This window comes from Cyprinus carpio, chromosome A3 (assembly GCF_018340385.1).
Source record: "Cyprinus carpio isolate SPL01 chromosome A3, ASM1834038v1, whole genome shotgun sequence".
In the NCBI taxonomy this organism is placed as follows: domain Eukaryota; kingdom Metazoa; phylum Chordata; class Actinopteri; order Cypriniformes; family Cyprinidae; genus Cyprinus; species Cyprinus carpio.
In genome coordinates, this window is record NC_056574.1 from 33,237,643 (window position 1) to 33,260,353 (window position 22,711).

A 22,711-nucleotide genomic window follows, 5' to 3' on the forward strand; every position below is an offset into this window, starting at 1 on the left:
TCAGAAGATGGTGTGATGCAATGTGTTGTTTCCACATTTTTAAACATTTAAAATGCATGAAAATAAATATTTTCTATCACTTTGTTTATCACTCTTGAAATGACCTGTACACGAAATTATCTAACCCTCATACTTACATAACAGTAGCAGTCTATTTATTTAGTTATCAAAGGCGCGAGTGTGCGTACAGTCGTGAGAAACATGTGTTCGGTAGTTAAAGATGCGTGTCATTGGAATCAATGTGCTCAGTAATTAAAGAGGAAGGCTGCTCACAACGCTTGGTCACGTGTCACACCAGAACCGTTTTTGGAACCGAAACTTAGAAATTGCTTATGGTTCCGATTCTTTTCAAAGAACAGAACCGGTTCTGTATAAGAACCGGTTCTCGGTTCCCAACCCTAATTCAGACAGTGTAAATATACTTTTGATTGGGGCAAATTAGGTCTGGTTTCGAATTGCGTCACGTGAACTGCAGCAGCGCGCACAGTCTGATCCGGACTTTGGTCCGGTCCAGAGAGGCGATCGCACAGAGGGGATCATATGCGCGAGTCAGCATATATTAAACACTTTTAAAACTACACAACCTCAGCATGATTATGATCACTACTTTGTTTTACTAAAGAGTTTCATTTTGAATCTAGGGGTAATCTATTAGACTGTGGCTATCAAATGCAGCTTTTCCGAGCTCAACGGCTCTGGCCTGAGCAGATATAAACAAAACGCTATTGGCTTTTTAAAAAAGGGGGGTGGGCTTCTAGATATGTCCCGCCCTGTCTTCCTGTTTCAGTTGAAATTACGTCACCACATAGAATAATGCTGCGTGTTTCAAGGCACTTCAGGGGACCTTTAAGGATTTAGAGAGGATCTGTAAAGAGGAGTGGATCAAAATCCCTCCAGAGATGTGTGCAAACCTGGTGACCAACTAGAAGAAACATCTTACACGCATGGTTAGAATTGTTGGTACCCTTGGTAAATATGATCAAAGAAGGCTGTGAAAATAAACCTGCATTATTAATCCTTTTGATCTTTGACTTTTACTGAAATTCACAAAAAATCCTAACCTTTCATTGAAGTAAAACAACCAAAAATTGGGGGAAAATCTCATTATGAAATAAATATTTTTCTCAAATAAACATTGGACACAAATATTGGTACCCCTAGAAATTCTTATGAGTAAAATATCTGTGAAGTATATTCCCATAAATTTTTACAATTGTGAGCACACCTGGGTTTGTTATGAACATGAAATTATTTCACTCACCGAAATGCAAATCACTTTCTAACCTTTATATAATGTGTTTTTTTCTGGATTTTTTGATTGGTATTCTATCTCTATACGTTAAAATAAACGTACCATAAAAATTACAGACCCTTCATTTCTTTGTAAGTGGGCAAACTTACAAAATCAGCAGGGGATCAAATAAATATTTTCACTTGCTATTTTCATGTTTGGATAGCTATCTGATCAGAGAGAACACATGAAGTTGCTATGTGTGAATAGGCCTTTGGGCTATGCATATGAACTGTACCACAATGTAGGTTTTTGATCACAGGGCTCAAGACATTGTGATCGCTTTTGTTAATGATATAGTGGTATCTTAAGCCATGGGGATTTGCAGATGCAGGGACCAGTCCATAGATTCTTTTGTTGTTGTTGTTGTTGTTTTTTTATCAAATTGAGCCAGGTGATGCAAATTATTCAGGCCCACCCACACTTTTAGAGGTCTACCCACCAACTACTTTCCGTATCTGCTACTGCTTCACTACATTCCAATGCATAATATTGTACTTTTTAATAGACTACATTTAATTAAAAACATGTCATTCCTTGTTATTTTTAACTGAAGATATCGTCACCCACTTGAGACGAATATCTGATTCATCAGTGAGCAGTTTTAAAACAAACCAGTTAAATTAGTTTGCAAATTGCACAGATCCTCTCGCAAGTGTTCTTTTCTTTTCTCTGGATCTGAAAGATGTGTACTTTCACATCCAGATAGCCCCCAATCAACAACGATTCTGGAGATTCAACAGTGACACGCAAAGGGATAATCTCTGGCACGAGAGCAATAGGGAAATCTGCATACTGACATACATTCTGAGGTAATAACGTATAAATGAGATAACTGTACTCACTTTTTTATCACTGAGAATGATTCCATTATGTCAGTCCAGAAAGATAGGAACTCATCCTTAGGTAATTTCGGCAGGCAAAGGGCAGTGCAGAGATGAGAAAGTGTCCCGTTGTCTAATTCTAGATGATACTGTTTCCACACATACAGCATAATAAGAGCAGCCTTCAGTGGATCCTTGATGAAAGTACTCCTTTCTTTGCTGTCCTTCTGTAACTCTGGAGTCACCTGCTGAAGCATGAACTGCTTCAGAAGCCTGCTCACCTGACAAATGAAAATGATACTATATGTTATATTTCATGTTGACATTAGCATTTGAGTGCATCTTAAAGGCATAGTTCACCAAAAAGTGAAAGTTTTGTCATAAGTGATTTATTCCAAACTCATACTGTATGACCCCTTTTCTTTAGTGTAACACAAAATACTAATATTGATGAAGTACATAATATTTTACACAGGGTTTTTGCAGAGTTTTTAAAATTAGAATTTTTTTTTAAGACCTGCACAAAATAAATACATAAAGATAATTCCTGTATGTCCATACAGAACAAACCCAAACAATTTCAAAATAAATCATGTATCCCACATACTTTTACTTGATTAAATAGGCTGGGGCACACATTTAAAGGGTTAGTTCAGCCAAAAATGAAAATTATGTCATTAATGACTCATCCTCATGTCGTTCCAAACCCGTAAGACCTCCGTTTATCTTCGGAACACAGTTTAAGATATTTTAGATTTAGTCCGAGAGCTTTCTGTCCCTCCTTTGAAAATGTATGTACGGTATACTGTCCATGTCCAGAAAGGTAATAAAAACATCATCAAAGTAGTCCATGTGACATCAGAGGATCCATTAGAATTTACTGAAGCATCGAAAATGCATTTTGCTCCAAAAATAACAAACATTATGTCTTTATTCATCATTTTCTTCTCTTCTGGGTCTTTTGTGAGCACGTTCACAACACTGCAGTGACGCCGCTGACGTACGACGCTGCTGACGTGTTTTCTTTGTAATTGGGGGCACCAGAGAACACGTCAGCAGCATCGTACATCAACATTCACAGCAGTCGCGTTCACAACAGACCCGGAAGAGAAGACAATCCTGAATAAAGTCGTAATTTTTGTTATTTTTGGAGCAAAATGTATTTTCGATGCTTCAATAAATTCTAACGGACCCTCTGATGTAACATGGACTACTTTGATGATGTTTTTATTACCTTTCTGGACATGGACAATATACCGTCCATACATTTTCAATGGAGGGACAGAAAGCTCTCGGACTAAATCTAATATATCTTAAACTGTGTTCCGAAGATGAACGGAGGTCTTACGGGTTTGGAACGACATGAGGGTGAGTCATTAATGACATAATTTTAATTTTTGGCTGAACTAACCCTTTAACTGCCAAACAGGGCAATCGCAAATTTAAAATACTCAAGACAGGTTTATTCAATATATATACATACACTGAAATTTTTTATTCCGACAATTCTAGTGTCAACTATATACTGAATGTTTTAAATTATGTTCTTAGTCTTTCCTTTCTGAGCCGGGATGGCCTAGGGAAAAGCCTCAAAAGTTTACATTTAATTAGTTCCCAGATACAGTTTATTGTGTAACCAAAATACCAATAATATCCAAAAAACAAAACAAAAAAAGAAAAGCAGAATGTGGGACTTTTAATTATAAAAAACCCCAAAATATAACAGAACTCCTATTTTGAACCATCTATGCTTTAGTACTTCCAGCTACTCATTCAAAATATGAGGGAGAGAAATCTACAACATATTACAATATAAAATCCATAATGTAAACATTAACATAGCAGTAGATCATAAGCAATCATTTGTCGTAAATGTGAGGTATTCAATGATTGCAAACTGCTCTGAAACAACAAGCCTGTAGACGCAGAAGCACTGTGTTTTTACTTTGAAATGTGCAGCACTCACATTTATTTAAATTCACTTATAACCTTTTGAAGTTTAATAATCACACTAGGCCGTATCACAATTCCTGGTTTTTAGTCCCCAAATTTAGGACCCCTTAAAAGGTTAATTAAGAGTTTTTAAGGACCCACAGAAACCTCTTTATGCATTTTTGTATTTTCCGAAGCTTCAAAACCCCAGTCCCCATTATGGAAAACAGCATTCTGCATATTCTGCAGTATTGCTTCATTTGTGCTCCATGGAAGACAGTCATACAGTTTTGGAATGACGTGACTGCAGAAAAAATGACGATTTTCATTCTTGGGTGAACTAATGTTGTCATGTATGAATGTGTAAAGTATATGCTGAGATCCAAATGGTTTACTCACATCTTTTTCATTGTAATTGAGTGAGTACCACTTCATTTCTGTATTTTCAAATACAAAAGGGTTTCCATAAACTTCATAAAACTGTCGCAGCTGACTAAAGAAGCTGTAGAGGTTCATTTTGCCCCAGTTTCTCAGCAGGTCAAAAATAGTTTCCAGCATGACTGCACCAGCGATTTCTCTCCCCTGAATTACGCCTTTCCTCTGATCAGGCCAAAAAGCATCTTTGAGCCGTTTCAACATATTCTTAGAAGGCTCTACACAGATGATATCGTCATACTGATGCCATTCTCCTGCAATATACCAAAATAACAAATTAAGTCTGTTAACACACACACACTTACTGATCCCAAACTTTTAAACAGCAGTGTGTGTATATGTATATGTGTGTGTGTGTATATACAGTGGGTACGGAAAGTATTCAGACCCCCTTACATTTTTCACTCTTTGTTATATTGCAGCCATTTGCTTTTTTCCTCATTAATGTACACACAGCACCCCATATTGACAGAAAAACACAATTGTTGACATTTTTGCAGATTTATTAAAAAAGAAAAACTGAAATATCACATGGTCCTAAGTATTCAGACCCTTTGCTCAGTATTTAGTACCCTTTTGATCTAATACAGCCATGAGTCTTTTTGGGAAAGTTTTTCACACCTGGATTTGGGGATCCTCTGCCATTCCTCCTTGCAGATCCTCTCCCGTTCTGTCAGGTTGGATGGTAAACGTTGGTGGACAGCCATTTTCAGGTCTCTCCAGAGATGCTCAATTGGGTTTAAGTCAGGGATCTGGCTGGGCTATTCAAGAACAGTCACAGAGTTGTTGTGAAGCCACTCTTTCGTTATTTTAGCTGTGTGCTTAGGGTCATTGTCTTGTTGGAAGGTGAACCTTCGGCCCAGTCTGAGGTCCTGAGCACTCGGAGAAGGTTTTCGTCCAAGATATCCCTGTACTAGGCCACATTCATCTTTCCCTCGATAGCAACCAGTCGTCCTGTCCCTGCAGCTGAAAAACCCCCCCACAGCATGATGCTGCCACCACCATGCTTCACTGTTGGGACTGTATTGGACAGGTGATGAGCAGTGCCTGGTTTTCTCCACACATACCGCTTAGAATTAAGGCCAAAAAGTTCTCGGTCTCATCAGACCAGAGAATCTTATTTCTCACCATCTTGGAGTTCCTCATGTGTTTTTTCATGTGTCTTGCACTGAGGAGAGGCTTCCGTCGGGCCACTCTGCCATAAAGCCCCGACTGGTGGAGGGCTGCAGTGATGTTTGACTTTCTACAACTTTCTCCCATCTCCCGACTGCATCTCTGGAGCTCAGCCATAGTGATCTTTGGGTTCTTCTTTACTTCTCTCAGCAAGGCTCTTCTCCCCCGATAACTCAGTTTGGCCGGACAGCCAGCTCTAGGAAGGGTTCTGGTCATCCCAAACAACTTCCATTTAAGGATTATGGAGGTGCTCTTAGGAACCTTAAGTGCAGCAGAAATGTTTTTGTAACCTTGGCCAGATCTGTGCCTTGCCACAATTCTGTCACTGAGCTCTTCAGGCAGTTCCTTTGACCTCATGATTCTCATTTGCTCTGACATGCACTGTGAGCTGTAAGGTCTTATAGAGACAGGTGTGTGGCTTTCCTAATCAAGTCCAATCAGTATAATCAAACACACCTGGACTCAAATGAATGTGTAGAACCATCTCAAGGATGATCAGAAGAAATGGACAGCACCCGAGTTAAATATATGAGTGTCACAGCAAAGGGTCTGAATACTTACGACCATGTGATATTTCAGTTTTTCTTTTTTAATAAATCTGCAAAAATGTCAACAATTCTGTGTTTTTCTGTCAACATGGGGTGCTGTGTGTACATTAATGAGGAAAAAAAAGAACTTAAATGATTTTAGCAAATGGCTGCAATATAACAAAGAGTGAAAAATTTAAGGGGGTCTGAATACTTTCCGTACCCACTGTGTGTGTATATATATATATATATATATATATATTTATAAAACACCCAATGTAAGGTTTGTGCCACAGCTGCCCTAAACTAACAGTATTGGTGATTACCAAAATCATCCACCAGTGTGTAAGCTTTTTAGTCACAGTATTATTTCTAATAATAAAATATAATTATTGTTGTTATCCATTAAGTTTTGATTTTACTGTTACAAGAAAGGCACAAAAACAATAGTAAAGCCCTTTATTATTATTATTTTTATTCAGATGCCCTTTTACAGTTATTTACTTGAAGTTCTTCATAGAAAAATAAGTTTTAATGGTTGAATGTTATGCTTGATTCATTTCTGCCTTCTGAGAGAAGTTGAATGTGCTGGCTAAAATTTAGGTATAAAAACACAAATTCATAAAGACTATTTAGTCATTTCAGTTTGTTATTTGCCTAATAAATTACAATAAAATTAGTTTTTTCTTATGACAGGTGGTCTGATAAATTTAAGCACTGTGTATATATATATATATATATATATATATATATATATATATATATATATATATATTGTACATATACACACACACAGTATATATACTTTTGACAAGCTTCACCTACCTTCATCATTTAGGAGACGTGGTTTGACAAACAAACATCTGTTGGTGGTTTCATTTGAATCCAGTTTGTAGATGTATTCATACTCATACTTCTGCTTTTTTGCTTTATATACAACATACTTGTATGGTATGGACACAGCTTCTGCACTGGTCTTCTTGCATACGAATTTCCCCTCAACAAGAAATCCATGCTCACCGAGATCCCTAAAAATCATATTATTTTCAAATAAATGGTTTCAGTAATTAATAATTGATAATTGGTCCAGAAAAACTTTACTGACCGTGACACAGACAGCTCGACCAAATTATTTTTCCAGTCACCAAGGCAACCACCGGCCCTTATGAAGATAAGATCTTCTTCTAGGTTAAATTTGAAGTCTTTTGACAAGACTGCATGAAAGTAAATTGTCAGTCTGTCACTGGAACTTATATGTTGAGCTGATGCTGGATTCCTGTAGTTCAAAAATATGAAAATAATAATGTAAAAACAAACAGCTGTGAAGAAGTGCATTTATCAAACAATTCTGTATACCTTTTTGGTGGCACGTCACACCGACTTTTTGTATTGTCACTTTCATTGTGTTTCTGGTCAGCAGCAGAATCTTTCTTTTCATGTGAAGACTGCTGGTTCTTACTGTGCACAGCCTTCACTGCTTCATCTCTACTGGAACCCTGATTCTTCTACACACAAAATAAACCAAAATGGTCAAAATTCAATTTCTATTTCGTTTTTTATTGAAAACAAACATGAGAAAACTACATCTTTTTTTTTTTTTTTTTTGTTAAATAAAAAAATAAAAAAACTAAACAATAATTTGCCTTGATTTTTAGTTTTTATGTTTAGGGGTAAAAAAAATGGGTAAATGACGTATACATGAGGGCGGTAATGAAATGCCCCTTTTCACTGATTGGTCAATCAAAGATCAAATGATGCCGTCATCATGTCTTCTTCAGTTTCGTGCAACAGAATAAGCATTTATTTCATCTCTCTCCCATCAAACAACCAGACTAACATGGCTTTGACAGAGCCTGACTGCTTACTGTGTTGAGATGTGCTGAAGTCGCATTTGATCTCAGGCTGTATCGCTGTAGGCTGTAGGCTATATTTTTTCTTAAACAGCCATACTGTCATATATTTGATCAGATGAATGTGTTATATGGCACATTTGCTTTTAACCATATTTGTCATATCAGTAAGGTACTGTGCAGATCTCAAATAAAAAATGTCAAGATATGAGACTTAAACCTTATTATAAATTAAGTGGATTTAAAATGGTGTTCATTGAGTGTTATAAATAATCATACCCAGGGTGCGATTTGTAAAAAAAAAAAAAACGGGAGGGGGGGTGCTTTTGAAAATTTTTATGAAATGTTTTTAATCGGACGGAAACTGTATTTAGTGTGTTCTCGGTTTAATAAAAACATTGTAGGCCTACGTTAGGCCTATTAATTGTAATGATTTAATGTCCACGGTTATTCAAACAACAAATTATATAGAGAAAGTGAGCAAAGAACACAACAGAGATTTTTGAACCATTGCATTGCAAAATGATTCTGAAGCTCTCCAATTGGATCACGTATCACAAATCATTTGATTCAGATCGGGACTTCAAAGCATGTATCGTGAATCATTTGATTCAGATCGGGATGTCAGAGCGGGTTTGCGGGATGTTTTTATCCCCACCGGGGATAAAAATAATTCAGCAGAGGCAGGGCTTCATAGACCAGAGGCGGGGGAATCCCCCCTATCCTCCCCGGCAAATCGCACCCTGGTCATACTCATAAAAGTTATAACCATAAATAAGCAAGTTTTATAATGTATTATAACTGTTGTTATGATTATTTATGACATGAAACAACATTATGCATTCACTATAAGGCCTTAAGAATACCCTTATAATGTACAATCTTATAAATACAGGCATAAAGTGTTAACGAACAGATCAGTTGATTGTAATATTAATTCTGCTACAGTTACTACTGGCAGCTCAGGTAAATAATTGTAATTAATTAAAATGAACATAAGTTTTTACATAAATCTCCCTTTTGTGCTAATTTGCTACATTATAATGCCTTAAGAATACTCTTATAATGTATTATAAATACAGGCTTCATAGAAAGTGTTACCAAAGACCCTCTAACACTAGCGTTCTCTATTCTCTTTCTATTCTATCTACTTGTTTTCTTTTTATTATATATATATATAAAAATATATAACTTTGCATTCATCAGATGTTTTTTTTTTTTTTTTTTTGGAAAAAACAAATTTTTTTTTTTTTTTTTTGGAAAAAACAAAAAAGGTGCCGTTTTCTCATGTTTCTGTTTTCAATATCAAAAAAAAAAAAATAAAAAAAAATGTTCACAGACCGTTTTCCTAATATATCAACCAGCATTTGGGTTTATATAAATTATACCTTTAATTTACTTTGTGGGCCAAATACCATGTCCTGTGATGATTTCTGTGGTTCCTCATTCTGATTTCTGTTATTTTAAAAGACAAAATGTTTTATTTGCATTTTAATTAACAAATGGCATGAGCAACCTGGTCTAAAAAAGAAGCAACCTTTATCAAAAATTCAACAAAAGATTTGGCATACTTTTTTTGGTTGTCCTTATTGGTTTCTGTAATGCCGCTTTCATTGACGTTTTTGAATTCTGGATTCATCTTGTTAGCATGAGCAGACTGCTGCTTCTCACTGTGTTCAACCTTCATCACTGAATCTCCACTGGAACTGTAATTCTTCAGTGGTTCCATGCCCCGAGGATCTGTTTCCTTTTGATTGCCTGTGCTGCTTTTTAGGTTTGCATTCTTTCCCATATTAGCACTCTGATCTAGAGTTGTCTGTGCTCTTGTGGACATGCTCTTTTGACCCTTATTCTTAGGTTTAGTTTTGTTTTTTTCAGCTGTCTGATCTGCTCCCACTGACACTGCTGGAGAATCATTGGCAGTACTGGTGCTGATTGACTCTTGGATCAAATTTAACTTAGATGATTTTAACATTTCAGGTGCTACACAACTCTCCTTGCTACTATTTGACTGTTCAACAGACTGATCTACACCAGCATGGGGTAAAGTTGTGTTGAGTTGTGTTGCCCCAGTGGATTCATTCTCTGGTGGGCTCAGATGAGAGGATGATTCAGCTGGTTTAGGCATGTCATCTACAGTGCAGTAAGAGCCATCACTCTCAAAAGATTGGTCTTCCTCTATTTTCTTCTCTTTATCATTCAAAGATATATCAGAGAGATCAGAGGTCAGAGACGAAGGGCCTCCTGCAACACTTGCTTTTTTCTTCTTTTTCTTTCTTTTCTGTAGGAGCAGGGTGAATAAAATCGGCATCATAAATCACCAATAACGCGTAATAAAAATAGAAAGACAATAATAAATATTAAAAAAAAAATATTTAAATGTTAAAATTGACATTCATGTTCAGCACCTTTTTCTTTGGGTTAGGGCTTATATCTTCATTTGGTCGTTTTGGAGATACAACGGCAATCTGGTAATTCAATGCTTCTGATTCACGACCAATATCAGTCATTTCTGCATCGGTACAGTGTGGAATGTTTGAGCATGTTTGAGACTCATCTTGTGGCTTGTCTAATAAACAAAAAACAAAGGTCACACGGCAGTCTCTAAAAAGTACTCACAACCTCTTATAAAACCTTTGTTCACTCTACACCTAATTCTAGTTTTAAATTCTATATTTAGGACTCACTGTCCGCAATGCCATTCCGTTAACAGACAATGGTTCTGTTCAAATGGTGTAGTAAATATCTGGCATATATCAACATTGCTTGCAACATACTAATGACATAAACTCAGCATGGAATGTCGTTCTCAGCAGATTTTGGTTCTGTAATGTGAAGTATTTCTAAGCGGAACTGTATAATCATTGAGAAAAAATGTGAGGCCATGCATCTGACAGCTAAAGCTTCAGCAAAACTGGGTCATGCAACAGGACAATAATCTCAACCACACCAGCAAATCTACAACAGAACGGCTGAAAAATAAAAGAATCAAGGTGTTGCAATAGCCCAGTCAAAGTCCAAACATCATCCTGACTGAAATGTTGTGGTAAGAGCTACAACATTGTAAAGAAGAGTGGGCCAAAATTCCTCCAGAATGTTGTGAGACTGATAAAGTATGAAGGCAAATAAATGATGGCAGAATTCAATAGTTTCTAAACTATACAAAATGAGTTAAACCCACATTACAGGTGGTTGGGGAGGAGATGAAAAGTAAAGGATTTGTGACATCATCTGAAAAGGAAAGTTGTTTTGCTCATACAGAAGTCATACAGAAAATGATTACTTATTTAAGTTATTGCTTGTTTATTAAGCTATTGCTGCTTAAAGTGGATCTACAAGCAATTAAATCATAGGGTGTTCTTAGTTTGTCACCCATGGCTTTTCCATATTGGCTTTATTTTTTTGATATGTCATGTTGCTGTTGTTCATCTAATGTTTAATTTTACCAATTTTAAAACCTGCCAAGGACCAGATGATTTTTTTATTATGTACTGGTATGAAAACTTGTGGAATTAAATAGGATGTCCTTTCTTTTTCACATCACTTTATGTTGTGTTTGAAACTGCTCACTCATTTAATATATAGTGAATGCTAGGGGTGGGCGATATGACCAAAATCTTTTAGCACGATACGAGTTAGTTAATACAAGCCTAAAAAGAGACAAAAAACCTCAAGCTCACTGAAGATAAAAAACAGTCAGTGATGAAAACAGGATAAAAAAAACTAACTGCAAGCAATAGGACAAAAAACTACAATAAATAAGAAATGCTACATACATTGTGTAAATTAATTAGTCTTCACTCTGTTAATTATATTTATCTTTTGATAGAAAAGTGATTTAGTCAAGAGCATATTGTTTGATTAATATGAATGGCAGACAGAACGAATATTGGACAGCTTCCTCTTTAAGACCGAAGTCCGGATCCAATATACTGTTACATATGCAGGTGTTTTTTCAGCTGTTTACTCTCTCTTAAGACCTAAATCACTGTGGATACTTGCAAAGACGGGGATTATGATGCATAAAATCTGTTGTTTTAAAACTGCAGTACTTAAAAATGTGCGTCCATGCTACTGACGTAGTCTCTCGTTTAGGAACGAGATCCTTGTTTTATCCTGGCTGGTCGTTCTCCACCTGGTTCTGTGGTGGCATGTAACTGCAGTCATCCAAATGATGAAAAAGTATTACCATAAACCATGTATTTTGGGACACCACAAAATAAACGATAGAGCATAATGTGAAACAATATACTTTTTATTCCATCCATACCCTGGTGACCCAGCCCTAGTGAATGCTACACAGTTAAGTACAGGTATATGGACAAAAAACTACTGACCACAAATAAGTGAAATGAGACACAGTTGTACACCATACTGCATATTGTGTTAGATTTTATATACATGTAAAATGTCCTGTCTAATGGTCAAAGTAAAAGTATTTTTATATTAAATCATGTCTTTATTATTTCGTTAAACTATAACAGAAATGTAAAAAAAAGCAAGGAAATAAATAATAGAAAGAAACAAATGAAATAAACAAAAGAATCAAAAATGGTAAGATCTATAAAGACTCAAGCACCCACCTGCTGCTGTCTCTTTTGACTCAGATGTTAGCTTATAGGCACACTGACTGCAGAAGTTTGGTGCCTTTTCCAAAGACACATGATTGCACTGAGGACACTTCATTCTCTGATAAAGTCTGCAAGGAGCACAAGAATGAGGTAAGGGGTTTTACCAACTATTCCACAATATAATGATAACACAAGTGGTCACATGACTTCTAAGAACTCCATATTGGTTTTAATTCCATTTGCATATAAATCAAAGTTCAGCATCTTGAAAGTGAATTTAGTAAACACAGACTGTGGGAATCATATGAATGAAAGAAAACAGCCTACACTTTATATAAGTGCAGACATCCACTTTAAAAAAAAATAACTTAAGGTATTTAAGACACACTCCAATAAATGCCTTCTACACACAATTGTGTCTGAATATCAGAAGTCACTAGTTAAAATGCTTCTATTCTGCATTTTTCTAATTTAACACAAAATAACAAAAAATTGTGAAAAGTTGTAATGTATAAATGAAGCATACATGAAAAAATTACAATTTATTTAGAATGGCTTAATATTCACATCCCCCTTTTCTTTACAGCAGCACCGGAACTGACATAAATAACCTGATAATCATGTTCTCCAGAATGATTTAACCCTTTAAGCCCTGAGGCCATTTTTGCCACACTGAAGTTGATGTTTTTTTCTGAGTGGCACACACAAAATAATATAAAAAATAATGACTCATAACTCGAAGACTGTAGCAAAGAGAGTCAAAAGGTTGGTATCGTTTGACAGAAAACTTTCTGTACTTTCAGTGGAAAAAAAATTACTTCATTTGGACATTCTCCTGCTGAGAAATAGCTGATGAAAATGTAAGAAAAATCTGAGTGCTCAAGAGAAATTTTTCATATCTGTCTAATTTGACATTCAATACCTCAATATGTTATGGCCTGTAAATACTGCATAATCTCATTCGGATTCATTTTACATTGTTTTTACCATCTGTATTCTACTTGTTATAGCTTTATGAGAGATATCTTTAGACTGGAGCGATGGATTATGGTGAGTTTGGGCTCTTTTTAATACGGAGAATTTTCAGCAAATAATGTTGTGTCATTTTTTATGATATATGCATGTTTATAAAGCTACGTAAAGTTACTCTTTTTAATCAGGAGAATCTGCTCTAAATAATGGTACATTTCCACGATCTGATCATGTTTTATGAAGTTACAAGTAAAACGATGATGTCAATATATTATTTTCATATGGGTCTGGGGGTGACTTCTTGTACAAAAACTAGCTCCAGTTTATTCAAAGCCCCAAACAATTATGCTTGTTTTATTTTACTCAATTAAACCTTTCAAATGACATATGACATGACTATCTGAGCTGTATGATATTTTTGACATTAAAGTACATTGCACAAAAAACATTTTGTAAATTGTATTATTTATTTTTTTTGGCATTTATCAGCAAATAACTTGGCATTACTTTGGAGTTAATCGAAGTGGCTACATTCATTGTAAAGCTCAGACTCTGAATCAAGGCAGTGGTTTGAAAAATATGATTAGTAATATTGTCATAGAGGAGGCCCAGTACACTTCGGTTTAGAGGGACTGCTCAGTGGGGACACTTCATTTACAGCGATATCGTTGACTTGATTGCAAATTATTGCACAGATACCATTTAAACTGAACTGAGCTGCATGATGACATCACTGAATTCAATGATGAACTGCCTTTAACTGTCATTTTGCATTATTGACACACTGTTTTCCTAATTAATGTTGTTCAGTTGCTTTGACGCAATCTTTTTTGTTTAAAGCGCTATATAAATAAAGATGACTTGACTTGACTTGACTAATTAAGAGTTGATCGAAATAATTACTGTACATTTATTAAAAACCTGAACATTATTATGATTTTTATTATATGTTGCTTGTAGGGGTGCGCCAATTCGATATTCAGTATCGAGGACATTCTACCAGAAACGTACACTTCCACTTATAAAAATCTTGGGGGAAAAATCTGAACGTTGAGTCATATGGAGGACATGTTAAACTATGAGAAACACATAATGTATCATGCCATCTCAGCATGTTTTTATGATTGAATAAAATACATTTTTATACACATTTCAACCCTAAAATATCAGGCCCTGTCACAGACAAATTTAAATATATTAGAATGGTTTCCTAATTAATTTCTTTGATATAAATAGCATTTTCTTATTGGTCACATGTCTGATTATATCTAACATGGTTTTGTTATTCCTATAAGAAATATAAGCAACTTTTCGGTCAACTGTAGTACACAGTATCAGAATACCCACCAGGCACTCATACAGTTGTAAAAAAAAAAACCTACCTTTACATAGGAGATTTTTAAAAACATAGTAGTGGATATTTACCCCCACCATCATCTACACAGTTAAAAAGATTAATTCATCAATATTTCCTCAAATAGTACATTTTTATATCATAATTTTCTGTTTGACAATACTGACTGTGCTGTGACAGGACTGACTTTATGGATTTAGTTGATGCAGAAAAAGTTGTGTGTTGCATTCTTTATTTACGTTTTGGTAAGCATTCCTATTTTATATTATATTTATTTGTCCAATTAAATTGAAGCACCTAAAAATGAGGGAACTGTGTGTAAAAACTGTTTTAATTCCTAAGAATTTGATGTTATATTTTTGTTCAACCCCTAGAAATAAAGCTTAAAGCCTGCACTTCAGTTTCATCTTTATTGTTTCTCTTTAAATCTATTCTGGTGACATACAGAGCCAAAATTATGAAAATAGTGTCAGTGTCCAAATATATATGGACCTAACTGTATGTTCTCGGCATGACCCAAAGAATAGATTGTAACCAGTTTCAATACAATACCCTAATATACTCTACAGAAATGTGACCAATAGGTGGCGCTGTGACCAAATTGATGAGGCATGGTCAACGTGAGGTCACAATGGCAAATACAAAGGTGTCAATATGTCAAAGCTTTGCAGACATACAGCCTCAGACTCAGTTTGGCATCATACCAACAAATTAATTGATGCGTTATTCAAAAACTGTTTGCTCTATCAAAAATCTTTTGATAACTTTTTGCCAGCATGGTCTGAAGATAATTGGAGTCTATTTTGGTGAAAATCAGACAAACTGTCTAGAACGAGGGATGTGACAGGGCCTGACGGTTGACCATTTTAAACTTCCATTACTCCCATTTAAAACATTTTCATTCTTTTCTGGGATGTTTTACCATGACAGGGCCTGATCCTTTAGCTCATCCTCCTCCTCCTCAAAAAAAAAAAAAAAAACATACAAAAACAAGTGTAAAATCATACAATTCAATTACAGATCTAACCCTTGATCAGTGTCAGCTTCACCTCGGTCAAATTATGTAACTTACTCTGATTCATACCCTTAAAAGCGTATTGCACATATTTGTCCCCGAAAACATGGGGACAATCGTAAAATAGTATTTATTTGTAGAATTTATGTATAATTTCATGTTTTTAATCAGTTGATGTAAATGATAACAACTTAAAGTTGTTATTGGAGTTTTATTCTAAATAACAGTTTTTAGCATAATAAAACTATTAAAGCTGTAGGTCCAATTTGGCAGAGGACAAGAACAGGATTTGTAATTTTCAAAAGTGTTTTTAATAAAAAAAAAATATCTGAGAACCTAATGAATGACATATTCCTTTACAGAACAACTCAACCATCAGTGAGTTTTAGACATTTTTTGAATGAAATACTTTTTATACACTGTAACAAAAAGGACAAGTTAAGTCAAGTCACCTTTATTTATATAGCGCTTTATACAAAACAGATTGTGTCAAAGCAACTGAGCAACATTAATTAGGAAAAGAGTGTGTCAATAATGCAAAAATAACAGTTAAAGGCAGTTCATCATTGAACAGATAATGTAAGTTTCTGGTAGATTGTCCCACCGTTATAACTCCAGGGAAGGTGGGCCTAACGGTCAGAGTGTTGGACTTGCAATCCAAGGGTTGTGAGTTCGAGTCTCGGGCCGGCAGGAATTGTAGGTGGGGGAAGTGAATGTACAGTGCTCTCTCCACCTTCAATACCACGACTGAGGTGGCACCGAACCCCCAACTGCTCCCCGGGCGCAGCAGCATAAAATGGCTGCCCACCCCTCTGGGTGTGTGTTCACGGTGTGTGTTCACTGCTGTGTGTGTGCACCTTGGATGGGTTAAAAAGGGTCACCATACTTGGTTGTATGTCACGTCACTTTCACCATCACTTTCATAATGCCATTTTCTGCAGGATCGGGGTATCAGACCGATCCAAATCTGATATTCTGCGTATACTATTCTGTGTTATTGTTAAGCCCCACAAAAGGCACAAAAATAATCAAAAATCACCATAAACCATTCCATACACTAAATTTGAGGTACATATGAATCCATTCCATAGTTTACTGTGAGGTACAGATGAATATTTAAGTCGTTAAATTCAAGTTTCACATAAACTTTCTCTCCGCTGCGGCTGTCAGTCATCCTCCATTCAGCATTCAAACTGTGCGTCATGTTTGAGGAGACAGACAAGACGATGAAACAATCTCCAAGATGATTCAATGTTCCTATTATTATACTTGAGCTGTAGATAAAGATCAGTGGATTTGCATAGAAGGACTTTATCTTGCTGGAGTTAAGTGCTGTTTCTAAAAAAGTGAAAGTGAAAGTGACGTGACACACAGCCAAGTATGGTGACCCATACTCAGAATTCATGCTCTGCATTTAACCCATCCAAAGTGCACACACACACACCATGAACACACACCTGGAGCAGTGGGCAGCCATTTATGCCGCGGCACCCGGGGAGCAGTTGGGGGTTCGGTGCCTTGCTCAAGGGCACCTCAGTTGTGGTATTGCTGGCCCGAGACTCGAACCCACAACCTTAGGGTATCGGTAAACTCTCTAACCATTAGGCCATGACTTCCCCACGTGTTACTTTCTATTTTTTAAAGCATGTTACTTTCTACCGTTTGTCTGTTAGATCACATCACTGGAGTAGAGAGCACTATGAATGTTCTTCATGTGCAGAGTAACTGAATAATCACACTCAGGCTTGGTTCAAGGTAACCATGCCAAGTGTGAGTACACCCTTTACCAGAGGTGGAAAGTAACGAATTACATTTACTCGCGTTACTGTAATTGAGTAGTTTTTTTGTGTACTTCTACTTTTTAAAGTAATTTTTAAAATCTGTAATTTTACTTTTTACTTAAGTATATTTTGTTTTAAGTATTGTACTTCGCTACATTTTAAAACACATTAATTACTGAGTAAAAAAATAAAAAAATAAAAAAAAAAATCGCTCCCTGGAAACTACTGCAGTAAATAATGGGCAGGAGGGCAAACTGGTGCTAAAATCACAAGATGCAGACGGACAAAACAGGCGTTATGGTGCAGACACCACTGAAAACGAAACCCCGTCATATTCTGAAGTTGAACTCGAAGGAAATGAAGTGAACCCCTGGCCATATTTATGCTCTATTATGCAGTGTAAGCTGTGCTTGCCTAGGGAGACCAAACTAACAGCTTATAAAATCTCGACAAGACATCAACCCTTCACAAGCATGTAACGTTAGAGGTAAGCTAAGTAATTGCATCATTGCATTGGTGGTTAAAATGAAGCTTTGACATTTTAGCAAGAGGTTTTGCACAAATTAGCCAAAAAGACAGTGGTGTGGAGTGTGCGATATATATCGTCTGCGATAATATCATAATTGTCGTTTTAATGATGTGCGCGCGCATTTATAGTGCGTACTTTCACTATGTGATTCAGTCTTGAAAAATCCATTTAGAAAGATCAGAAAATTGAAGATATAGGGGCAGAACATTTACATATTTATATCATTTCATATAGTAAAACAAAATCACACGAAGAATGCCGGCTTTTTCTCATGATTATATATATATATATATATATATATATATATATATATATATATATATATATATATATATATATATATATATTTTTTTTTTTTTTCAACAGGTCAGTAAACAAGTTAATTAAGAGACCTGCGTTTTAGACACCATATTCCCTTTTTTAGCTCTATTTTTACAACAAAAAATAATTCCAAACACAGCCACCAAAGCACAGTTTTGCGTCTCTGAGCAACATGACAGTGTTTCGTTAATCGCAATGACTCACTTATTAACAGTGACTTGCTGACACATACTGGCCATTTTAAATATTTAAACATTCACATTTAAAGTATCTTTTGATTTTTTTTTTTTTTGATTTTTTTTTTTAATTTAATTTCTTATAATTTCAAATGAGTATTCAACATTTTATGTCTTGTATATCAAAACATTATTCATGCGTTTGTAACTGCAGGTTAAATGCATTCATGTCCTGCATAAAACATTGTGTAAATACATCTAAATGCCACTCCCGATGAAGCTTCTGCATTTCCTCTGCATTGAAAAGATGAGTTTGTTGATACTGATTTGCCTGGTAACAGCCTAAATGTCTTATTATTCTAAACAACTGATTCCTTTAATTAAAAACAACTAGTTTGAGATTAATAGGCCTATCCTAGGGGTGTCAGACTCAGTTCCTGGAGGGCCGTAGCCCTGCAGAGTTTAGTTCTAACCCTGCTCCAGCACACATATCATGTAGTTTTTAAATAAGCCCAAATGATTAAATTAGCTGGATCAGGTGTGTTTAATTAGGGTTATATCTAAACTGTGCAGGACTGTGGCCCTCCAGGAACTGAGTTTGACACCCGTGGTCCCATTTTTGCCTCCCTCCCACTGTTAAAATGAAACTAAGTAATTTTTACTCTGAGTAAATTTTAAATGAACTACTTTTTACTTTTACTTGAGTAGATTATTAGAGTGGTACTTTTACTTGTACTTAAGTAAAATTTCATTAATGTAATGGTACTTTTACTTGAGTAGAATATTTTTGTACTCTTTCCACCTCTGCCCTTTACTCACCAGGAAGAACAGCTTGTATACTGTGTTCTACATTTAAAAGAAATGTATTTTTACAGTATATTTTACAGTATATTAATTAATATATAAATATAAGGGGTGTAACGATACACGTAGCCTATTTGTACCAAAAGTTTTCGGTACGGGTCTTTCTGTTCGGTACACATGTGTACCGAACAAACACATTGTTTTAACCACTGCACGAGCAAAACTTCATTGGAAACATTTCAGTTTTATATATTGTTACATTTTATAAGAAACAAACTATCATCTTTCAAATTATGTCCTTTTTTACAGGAAATTCAAACAATAAATGCGGTTTTGGCACTCTTTGCCAATATCAGGAAGTCATCAGTGTCCACAACTCATTAGTGTGCGATGAATGAAGTCTAGAGAAGAGTATTTCGCGAAAAAACATAATACACACTAAATATAATTTAACCTACCAGTTATTTAATTATCAATAAATAAATCTTTAAATAAACAAGTTATGAAACGAGTTATGAGAGGCACTGTGTAAATTAATAGGCTATATTTTAACAGCAAATAGAATTTTTATAATTTAAAAGTTAATTTTAAAACTACATTATGTGCAATTTACATGTTTGCATTTTAAGTTGAGTGTTGCTTGTTGTATTTAAAAATAAATAGTAATTAAATTTAAGTTTGGGCTCTATTGTTAACTGTAACCTTATAGTAGGCCTAATGTAAAAGGGCTCACAGTAGTTATTAGCCAAGGTAGATTTTTATCCCTAAGATTTTAATTATAACAGAGTTTATTTAAAGAAAGAGCAACTTCTTACTGTTTAATAAAATCTTTTTTTTTCACCTGCTGTATATTAGGGGCATAACGGTACACAAACAAGACGGTTCAGAAAACTCTGGGTTTTGATATCACGGTTCGGTACAGTTTCGGTACAGCTGGAGAAAAAAAAAGATTTTATTAAACAGTAAGAAGTTGCTCTTTCTTTAAATAAACTTCCTTTACATAAATGTATTTTACAACAATACAAAGAGCAATGAATGTACAGCACTCTCTCCACCTCCAATACCACGACTGAGGTGCCCTTGAGCAAGGCACCAAACCCCCAACTGCTCCCCGGCGCTGCAGCAAAAAATGGCTGCCCACTGCTTCAGGTGTGTGTGTTCACTGCTGTGTGTGTGTTCACTTTGGATGGGATAAATGCAGAGCACTAATTCCGAATATGGGTCACCATACTTAGCCACGTCACTTTCACTTTCACTTTATATGTGGCAGATTTCATTTAACACACAAAAGATTGATCATCAAGTCATTAAGGATCATACACATTGAGGTATAGAAATTCTACACTTGATTTAAAAAAAAAAAAAAAAAAAACTGCGCTGGTATCGGATCGGTATTGGTATCGGTCAATACTCAGCATTTCTGGCATCGGATTGGGAATGGTTCTGAAAAAGTGGTATCGAGCCAGCCCTAGTTGCTTGGCAAACATTAACAGCTACGTCACTTGGCGGAAGAATTGATAGTTTGCCATGTTTTATTATACTATTGTTGATGCCATTTTATAAAAGCAACAAGCCATTCCAAGCAATATTAATTGTCCTCCACTTTACCTTGTGCCTAACTACTGTTCTATGGTAAAAATCAAAGTCTTTCATGACTTCCATGGAAATTTCACCCTTTCGCAACATACTCAAAAGAACAAATAAAAGTACATGCATTAATACACATATAAAGAAATAAATAATTTCACCTAAATTAATATAGAAATAAATTAATAAAATAAACAATGTAAAAGCATATATGACATGTTGCCAAGTCCCAATAGAGGCCACTGTGGCTCAATTCTCTGTAAAAAAGATAAAATAAAAATCCGAGCAAGAAGAAACCCGTCACAAAATGAAACTAGTAGTATATAAACATTATGATTGTAATCACCACGCGCATATGTAAATATGCATACGAATATATTATCTACATATGATGTGCTGTTCTTTTAACATTATAGGCTATTATTGATAACGTCAGACTATGACGTGTCTGAATGGCGAACTTGTATTTCACAATCATCTTCTAACTTAATATACAAACAAAACTTATACGTCTCACATCTATCGACAACTTAACTTCACGATCTGTGCATAATAAGCCAATATTTTATCAGTAAAATTGCACAACAAAAAGACTGAAATAAACTCGACAACGCAATACTGACGTTGACAAGCAAGCTAACGGTTAACTAACGTTAGAATTATGCTCAGACAAGTTTACTTAAAATAATCAAGAGGCTGTGCGAGTGTTTTTAGCTGTATAAGTTACATGACCAGATGGATAGTCATGTCCGATCTATACGAACTTACAGTCTGATCTCTTTGTCGTGTGACATGCTAAAGCTAAACTGACACACATTATAAAGGCAAGTGCACTTCAGAATTGTGTCTTACCTAGTGCAGGTGTGCGATTTCAAAGATGAGCACACTTGTCACCGTGTATTTGACCCTCAGTCACACAGCTCAGATTAAGAGCATGTTCCCATGCTCCGCACACAATGAAAGTAACGTTAGCTGCTGAGGAAGAGAGCCAGGGATTACATCTCGAAACGAAAGTTTCGTTTCATGAAAAATGGGCGTGATTTTCATCTACGTATGCATAACTACAAGCCAACAGCAAAATGGGAATAGCATATATTCATAAATATTCAGTTAACTTTCAGATAGGTGAAACTCTTGAAATAGCCTATAGTCTGACTGAACTATATTCTGCACTTGTTTCTTTGTACTTTACATTACTTTAAAGACAAAAACTAGGGCCTTTAGTACATGTTGTGCTTACAGGTGTTACAGCATCAATGTACCACAGAAAGGTCAAAAGTTATTGTCCTGAAGCCCTCATCTTCCTGAATTAAAACAAACAAACAAACAAAACATCCTATATAACACAATGTAAAATTAAACAAACATAAGCAAAATAAATGTGATTAATAGAATAACCTAATAAAGGCACTCAATGTAAAGGAAAATAAATCATTGTCATATTCATTTATTTTATTTCATCTTTCTTTTCAATTTATTAAGTTATTAAAATATTAATTTATTAATTTATTGATTTGTCAGCTGGCAAAGCTTAAATACCATGTTTTGGTGCTTTCTCACAACACTTCC

General features: G+C 35.4%; 1 protein-coding gene across 1 annotated transcript in view; it reads right to left on the reverse strand.

The window, feature by feature from the left end:
* LOC109054524 (E3 ubiquitin-protein ligase rnf213-alpha-like) overlaps window positions 1–22,169 on the reverse strand; it is a 92,861-nt gene extending 70,692 nt beyond the window's left edge. The window contains 10 exon segments of the mRNA XM_042730865.1: window positions 2,137–2,396; window positions 4,447–4,736; window positions 7,008–7,210; window positions 7,288–7,458; window positions 7,539–7,687; window positions 9,421–9,487; window positions 9,604–10,313; window positions 10,441–10,601; window positions 12,616–12,731; window positions 21,995–22,169. Of these exon segments, the coding sequence (XP_042586799.1) occupies window positions 2,137–2,396; window positions 4,447–4,736; window positions 7,008–7,210; window positions 7,288–7,458; window positions 7,539–7,687; window positions 9,421–9,487; window positions 9,604–10,313; window positions 10,441–10,601; window positions 12,616–12,718 (2,114 nt within the window). The 5' untranslated portion in view covers window positions 12,719–12,731; window positions 21,995–22,169.
* Between the last annotated feature and the right edge of the window lie 542 nt (window positions 22,170–22,711).